This window comes from Bison bison, unplaced genomic scaffold, assembly GCF_000754665.1.
Source record: "Bison bison bison isolate TAMUID 2011002044 unplaced genomic scaffold, Bison_UMD1.0 scf7180017845289, whole genome shotgun sequence".
In the NCBI taxonomy this organism is placed as follows: domain Eukaryota; kingdom Metazoa; phylum Chordata; class Mammalia; order Artiodactyla; family Bovidae; genus Bison; species Bison bison.
In genome coordinates this window covers 63,509-71,304 of record NW_011475862.1, presented here as the reverse complement: position 1 = coordinate 71,304, position 7,796 = coordinate 63,509, and the positions used below count along the sequence as shown (strand labels likewise).

General features: G+C 59.4%; 1 protein-coding gene across 5 annotated transcripts in view; it reads right to left on the bottom strand.

Annotated features, from left to right (window-relative positions):
- Positions 1–37: 37 nt before the first annotated feature.
- Positions 38–7,796, bottom strand: part of BRAT1 (BRCA1-associated ATM activator 1) — a 12,258-nt gene continuing 4,499 nt past the window's right edge. For 2 of the 5 annotated variants that reach the window (XM_010833212.1, XM_010833219.1), the window contains exons 2-8: positions 5,271–5,453; positions 5,043–5,185; positions 3,640–3,794; positions 1,687–1,834; positions 858–1,230; positions 456–572; positions 38–248 (exon numbers count right to left, since the gene is read on the bottom strand). In XM_010833212.1, the coding sequence (XP_010831514.1) occupies positions 101–248; positions 456–572; positions 858–1,230; positions 1,687–1,834; positions 3,640–3,794; positions 5,043–5,169 (1,068 nt within the window). In that variant the 5' untranslated portion in view covers positions 5,170–5,185; positions 5,271–5,453 and the 3' untranslated portion in view covers positions 38–100. Of the gene's footprint in view, positions 249–455; positions 573–857; positions 1,231–1,686; positions 1,835–3,639; positions 3,795–5,042; positions 5,186–5,270; positions 5,454–5,705; positions 5,970–6,050; positions 6,276–7,796 lie in introns of those variants that run through there. The other 3 variants (XM_010833205.1, XM_010833224.1, XM_010833229.1) reach the window with 3 other exon arrangements.

The window sequence follows — 7,796 nt, the reverse complement described above, 5'->3', positions numbered from 1 at the left end:
GCCGAAATGGCAGCCCACAGCCCTGCCAGCTTCACTCCTGGGTGGGGAGGCAAGCCAGGTACCTGATGCCCACCGGCCTGCCCCAGCCCCAAGGACACGCTCAGGACCCCAGGGTTCTGCCTTCCTGCACCCGCCCACCCTTCCCCGACAGCCTACCTGGCATTCCGGGGGCCTGAGCAGTGGCTTCCAGGACAAACGCCAAGGGCTGGAGGAGGACGCCGAAGGCCTGGATCCTCAGCGCCTGGGGACTGAAGACAGGACAGGGTGAGGCCGTCTGACCCGGGCACCCTGGCTGCCCCTCTAACACCCCCAGTGAGTCTGGGGCAAGGGGTCAGAGCCGGGGACCGGGAGACAGCGACCCCGTAGCCTCCTGACTGCACTCAACCAGGGGCAGGGGTCCTGGGAGGTCCCTGACCTCACTGCCTGCCCCGCAAAACGTGAACCCTGGCCCTTACCAGTCCTGCAGTTTCAGGATCCCCGCAGCCAGAGGCCCCGCCTGCGTGGGGCTCAGGTGGCTTAGGGTCTGTGCTGCCGTCTCCCACAGGCCAGGGTCAGAGCTCAGCATGGAAGAGCTGCAGGGGAGGTCCCAGAAGCCAGCGTCACTCCTCTGTCCAGCCCACACCACGCCCAGTGGGCAGCTGTGCCCCGTGGTGCTGGGCGTGCCCGGCCCAAGACCGGAAGTCGTTCCCAGTGTGTGGGCTTTCAGACCCCCTGAAGGGTTCCCCTGACTCGGGGCAGCCTTCTTGAGGAGCCAATGAGCTGCGGCCCTGGGTGTGATGGCCACCTTGAGACCTCAAAGGAAACGAGCAGCACCACCCCCCCCACCCCCTGCCAGCAGCTGCGCCCGGGGGCCTGACCGGGCCACGCTGAGGAGGAGATCCACGAGCGCGTGCGGGGCCGGCACGGGGTCCTTCTCGAGCAGGCGGGCCACGAGGGGGCTCAGCTGCACCCAAAGGCCCTGCGTCCAGAGGCCATGGCAGTGCCCAAACGCAGTGGTCAGGACGTGCAGGGCCTGCGTGACCCGCGGGGTGGCCTCGGAGCGCAGGCAGTCTTCGAGGTGACACACGATCTTCCGGGCACAGGCCGGCCAGTCCCAGGCCTGCAGGGAGATGCGCCCCTCAACGGGTCCGCACAGGGCCAAGTCCAGGACACGCACCAGGAGCTGCCCGGCGGCGGAGGCCACAAACAGGCTGGGATCTCCCTGCAGGGAGAAGATGGTGTCAACAGCACCTGGGGGCGGACAACGGGGCGAGGGGGGAGAGACAGGGTTCAGCTGGGACAGTGCCATGGGGCAGCAGGGACTCTGGAGACACTGAGGGGCTTCAGAGCCTGAATCCCGCCCATTGGGGAGGCAGGGTGGGAGGCCCAGCCTCCCCCGGCTCGAAGGCTGGAACCAGCTGGGGGTTCCCGGGGCAGGGGCTTGAGAACCCTCACCACTTTGGAGCCTTCTAACCAGTCTCAAAGCCACCCCAGCTGCTGAGTCTGACCTACAAACCAGAGCACACCACACAGCCTAGAGGGGCCCCTACAGTTGGTCACCCCGAGTCACATCCTCTCAACAGCCCTGTGACACCATGGCCACTCTCCCGTTCAGAAGAACCCAGCGTGGCCCAGCGTGGCCCTGGGGCTCACACAGTGCGGGGACGGGGAGGGCAGAGGCGCCGGGGGGGTGGGCGGGGCACTCACCCGAGTCGGCAAGGAAGCGCAAGGCACTGGGGTGCTGCGCCAGGGAGTGCAGGCCCTGGATCCAGCCGCTGCGCACGGAGGGGGCCGCCCAGGCCGCTGCCCCGAGGGGCCCCGGCTCCCTGAAGAGCCCAGGCAGCAGCTCCCCCTGCTGGAAGTGGAGGACGAAGGAGCCGAGTGAGTCCGGCTCGGCCTTCCAGGGAGAGAACTTGGGAGGGAGGGCTGGGCGTCACACTCAGGCCCTGAACTGGTCACAGTCTGCTCCGGAAGCCCCTCCCACAACAAACACCGGCCAAAACGCCAAATGACCCCTCTGACCACGACATCCTGTGCCCGAAGACCCCCGCAGGTCTCCACAGCCCACTGGGCTCTGCACTTGGCACACGGGGCACGTGCCCTCCTCCGGATGTCCCCCACCCCAGACTCCCCAGCACACCCTGTGTGCCAGGCCTGCCCTGCATATACACCTGCTCAAAGCCCTTCCGACCCAGCTGCGAGCCCGCTGCCCTGAAGCTGCCCCCTGCCCCCCGCCCGCAGCAGGCAGTGCCCGACTCCCCACTCAGTGCCCATCCACGCACGGGTGTCTACCTGCAGCACAAAAGCATGCCTCCCTGACCCCCTGCCACGTGCCCGAGGTTCCTGTTCCCCACAGGGCCCAGGACAGTAAGTGGGAAACAGGGCCTGCCTCTTTCCCCCAGAGCCCCTCCCTGGGGCCACGACTTGCTCAGAGCCTTGTCTATCTTGACAATAAAATGCTGGCCCCCAGCCTCGAGGGACAGGGTGCCTCTAGTCATCTCAGACTCTGGGTGAGAGATCCCCGGGCCAAGGAGACGCTCTTTCAGTCACTGGAGGATGAGTCTGACCCCACGATGGCCTTACGGGCCGCCGCTGCTGGTTGTAGCCCACAGGGAGGCCCTCTGTGGGACCACCTGTCATCTAAATGGCCCCTCCAAAGTTACAGCCCTCCTGGGGGCAGTCTGTAGCCAGTGGGAGGGCACCAAGCCTCAGCTCCCAGCCTCGTGTCGTCTGTCTGCATGCCCCCTTCCCAGATGGGGCTCGTGCTGAGCATCTCACTAACAAGCAGCCCTGGGGTTCTGTGAAAGGGAAGCTGAAAAGGGAACTGGAGCCCAAGCCAATGCCAGGGGCCCAGGGCACAGGGCAGGCTCCCTCTGCAAAGCAGGGCACAAACCTGCCGTGTCCCTTGTCCCCGTGTGCAGGGGCCAGCCACCAGACAGAAGGGCAGCCTGTGGCCTGCTAAGCCTCCACAGCCACGGTTGGCTGTAGGAAGGAAAAAGAGGAGATGGAGAAGAAGAGACGGGAACCGGGGAGCACCCAGGAAGTCAGAGAAGCTGGGAAAACCCACGTGATTGGGACTGAGGATCTGTTTCCAGAGAAGCAGATGGTGTGACAGACCACGCCAGCAGCCCGACTTTTCAGGGTCCGCTGTGAACCCTGCCGGTCCTGTGGGGTTCCTCTACTGAGCCTTCGTTGTCTCCTCACCCGGAGACAGAGGCAATAGCTCCTGACCTGTGAACTGGCCAGGGCTCTCAGGATAACCCGAAGATGATTCTGGAAACGCTGAGGTATGTACGGAAGGATGATCAGATGTGAAGTCATTTCCTATAACAGGCTTCAGTGTAGAACACCCTGGAAAGTCTGCCCCACAGTTAGCTGGGGTGGGCAGGGCCTCGGGAGCTTGCACTGCTGATCTGAGGGGCACCCACGAAGGGTGCAGAGGCCCAAGCCCAGCTCTGTCTGATTCCAAAAAGTTCACCCTTCACTCCAATCCATTCCTCCATTTTTCAAAGGAGGACTATACCCAGGAATAAAAACCCTGTGGAACACATCAAGGTACGGGGGCGAAGCGAGTTTCAGAGACTCGGGGGTCACGACAGCCCCCACTGCTGTGCACCTGCACGGGAAGGCGGGTCATGCAAGTGGGAGGCCCAGGCTCACCTGGAGGTACTGGAAGCAGTTCTCCTGGGCTGCAAATATCCCTGCGAGGCGAAGCGCAAAGGACAGGATTCTGGAACTCAGGTCCTGGGGTTTCAGCACATGGAACAGCAGCTCTACCAGGCAGGGGTGATCCTGCAGTAACAGGAGACTGGAGCCTGGGGACAGGCCCAGCCGGGACGCACGTTACCAGGGCACCATGCATGCCTCCAAAAGGGATCGTTCTTCTGGCAACTCCCAGACCTCCTCTCTCAGGCTGTTAGACTCAGCAGTCCAACCGGGAGGAAGTATTTGCAACAACTGCTTCAAAGGACTCATTACTCTAATTCAGCAACACCTCGACAACAGGCAAGGGACTTGGACAGGAAATACAAACGGCCAGCAAACCTGAAAAGAAGTTCTGGCCTGCTGATTATAAAAAAAGACACAAACAAGAGCAGCAGACAGTCTTCGCCTCTCTAGTGGGTAATCCTGTCTTAAACAGAGAGTGCTACAGCAAGACACACAGGCAACGGGCATTCTTCTCCAGACACGGCGCCTGAAACACCTACACCCCACAGCAGCACTGCTCACAACAGCCGAGACGTGGAAGCAACCTGAATGTCCGTCAACAGGGGAAGGGATAAAGAAGGTGTGGTTCCATCGCATACATACAATGGAATGCTGCTCAGTCATATAAAGAGTGAAACAATGCCATTGCAGCAACATGGATGGACCTAGAGACTGCTGTCCTAAGTGAAGTCAGTCAGACAAGTATCGCTGATATCACTTACATGTGGCATCTAAAAAAATGACACAAATTAACTTGTCTGCAAAAGAGAAACAGATTCATAGACAAAGAAAACAAGCTTATGGTTCCCAAAGGGGAAGGTGGGGGGATAAATTAGGAGTTTGAGACTGGCAGATACAAACGACTACATTTAAAATAAACAACAGGGCCTACTGTATAGCACTGGGAATTATATTCAACATCTTGTAATAAACTATAATGGAAAACACTCTCAAAAAGAGTGTGCATGTGTGTGTGCACGCACCCATTGCTGTTATTTAGTCACTAAGTTGTTTCTGACTTTGTGACCCCATGGACTGTAGCCCACCAGGCTCCTCTGTCCACGGGCTTCTCCAGGCAAGAATACTGGAGTGGGTTGTCATTTCCTTCTCCAAGGGATCTTTCTGACCCAGGGTTGAACCCGAGTCTCCTGCATTGGCAGGTGGACCTTACTGAGCCACCAGGAAAGCCTATATACCCTAACCCTAACCCTAATTTGTGGGTAAGGAAATATGAAAAGCCAGGGAGACTCTCTAAGATGTACAGGAACGACCCCAGACAGACGGCCTCTTCCTACCACAGGGGAGCCCTGCACCCTCCAGCCTTCGGGGAGAGTCGGCAGACGCCTTCACCCTACCTGCTTCAGTGACTGCTTTAAACCAGTCCAGCAGCTTCTCCAAACAAGTGTCATCTGCCACCGGCTGCCTGGGGTCTGCCAGGACATCACAGAGAGCCGGGAGGAGCCGGGCACACTCTGGGTCCATGATGGGGCTGGGGTTCCTGCAGAGGAGATGTCAGGCAGGGCCAGACCCCACCCGCCTAGTCACAGGGAGCCCCCAGCCCCACCAGGCCCCAGGACTTTCACCTCAGGCCAGGTGATGACTCTTCAGAGGAAAACTCCTAGCTGCCAGGACTGCAGTGAAGCCTCGGCTGGGGTAGGATTGGAGGTTGTCAAGAGCAAACTGGAGCCCTCGAGTCTGGCAGTGGAGACGGGAGTCTGGGGTAAACCATGCGGCCTCAGGAGCTCAAAGGCAGCCAACTCTGGACTCTGGTGGGAGGAAACGAGCGTGAAATTGATCTAGGCTGCAGGCCTGTCAGAGCCAGGGGCGCATGCGCGTTCTGGGGCCAGCCACGTGTAGGAGGCTGGTCAGTCAGAGCTGTAAGGGTCTCAGTCCAGCTGGGAGGTGTGTGTTTTTCTGTCTGTCCCTCCCAGGGTCAGTGTGAAAGCCCTGCAGCCAGCAGCGTGTGGAGGGGAAGGCGCTCTGCCCACTGCCGGTTCCTCCGGGGACTGCAAGAGCACCTGCGAGTCTGGCCTGGGAGGGGGCCCGGGAACCCGTCGGTCCTGTGGTTAGGGAGGGTTCTCGCCCGAGGATGGCGTGGCCAGTGACTCTGTCTGCCGGGGTCAAGAGCAAGCCTGGGACGTCCATCTGTCCATCCCTGGCCAGGCTAAGTTCTTGAGGAAGGCGCCATCCCCGTGGACCCCACGGAGGACGCCAGGCCGGCGGCTGCGGTGGTGCTGGGGCCCAGTCCAGGGGCGCGCACGTGGGCCCCAGGCGGTTCTACGGCCCGAGAGGCCCTGGCCCCTAACCTCGACCCCGCCGGGCCCTCCACAGCGACCGCGACCCTCCCCGGGTGCGCGCCTCACCCGCTTCGCTTCCCTCAGCCGCCGCAGGCCCCGCCTCGGGCCGCGCGACCCGCCGGGACTGGAGGAGGCGAGGACGGGGAGGACGCCCCTGGAGGCCACTCTGAGAGCCCCGAAGGCCCAGGCTCAGGGAACGGGCTAAGGAGGAGCGGGACAAGCCTCCGCCAAGCCCGTTGCCTGGATCCGTCACCCGACCAGGGCGCCCAGAGGTGTGTGCACCGGAACCCAGCAGGCTTTGCGCCTGGAAGGCGTGGCTTTCGGCGGAAGGGGCGCGGCCTCACCGGCCAAAGACCCGCCTGTCTGAGCGGGCCAGCAAAGCAAAATGCTAGCCGCACGGCAGGCACACCTTCCTCCACTAACAGAAGGGTTTCATCCTAAGTTCAGAATGCATTTACTGTCCCTGCCCACACCACCTGCCCGGTGTGCGGACTCCATCCGTGTCACACTGTGCGCACTTTGGAACCCGCAGCTGCTCTAAGCACTTTCGGTTCAGTTCAGTTCAGTTCCGTCGCTCAGTCGTGTCCGACTCTTCGCGACCCCATGGACTGCCCCACGCCAGGCCTCCCTGTCCATCACCAACTCCCGGAGCTTACTCAAACTCATGTCCATGGAGTCGGTGATGCCATCCAACCAACTCCTCCTCTGTCGTCCCCTTCTCCTCCCGCCTTCAATCTTTCCCAGCATCAGGGTCTTTTCCAATGAGTCAGTTCTTTGCATCAGGTGGCCAAAGTATTGGAGTTTCAGTATCAGTCCCCCCAATGAACACCTAGAACTGATTTCCTTTAGGATGGACTGATTGGATCTCCTTGCAGTCCAAGGGATTCTCAAGAGTCTTCTCCAGCACCACAGTTTAAAAGCATCAATTCTTTGGCGCTATGGTCTTCACAGCAGCTCTTTCTTTCCCAGAGGACACAAGCACAGAGAAGTCACTCGCCAGGCACCAAATACCTACTGATTAATCAGTTGTTGTGTGCCAGACACTGTTCCAAGGGACAGCAGTACAGTCGGAAGCAAAACAAAGCCCTGCCCCGGAGAGCTTACATTCTAGACAAGGGGAGTTCTTGTAGATAATAAAGATTGGGCTGGAAAAATACAGCAGGGCAGAGGAACAGAGTAAATGCCCTTGGAAGCCTGTAGGAAGAGAAAGGGCAGATTATGCTTGCTAATAGTTTAAATGAACCTTGCAGCCCAACGGGCCCAAAGATCATGATACACACTGAATACAATGAGTGTAAACTCTATTTTTTTTTTTCTTGTCTTGTGACTGCATTATAACCGTTGAGCGTAAGATCTTTTTTTTTTTTTTGATTACATCAGAGAATAGGCTACCCACTCCAATATTCTTGGGCTTCCCTTGTGGCTTAGCTGGTAATGAATCCTCCTGCAATGCCGGAGACCTGGGTTCGATCCCTGGGTTGGGAAGATCCCCTGGAGAAGGGAAAGGCTACCGATTCCATTATTCTGGCCTGGAGAACTCCCTGGACTATAGTCCATGGGGTTGCAAAAAGTCAGACAGGACTGAGCGACTTTCTTTTTTTTTTTTTTTTTACATCATAACCCTTGAGCCTAAGATCCGAGATTAGGAAGATGGTTTTCTCAATGCCAGGCGTTCAGAGCTAGCAGGCTGTGGACACGGCCCAGGCTTCCTGTCCCGTTCAGCGTTAACCTACTAAGTATTTGTTAATGACAGCTCTGGGGACTAGCGCGCTGTTTCAGCTCCGCCCCACACTCTGGGCGCGCAGCCGGTAG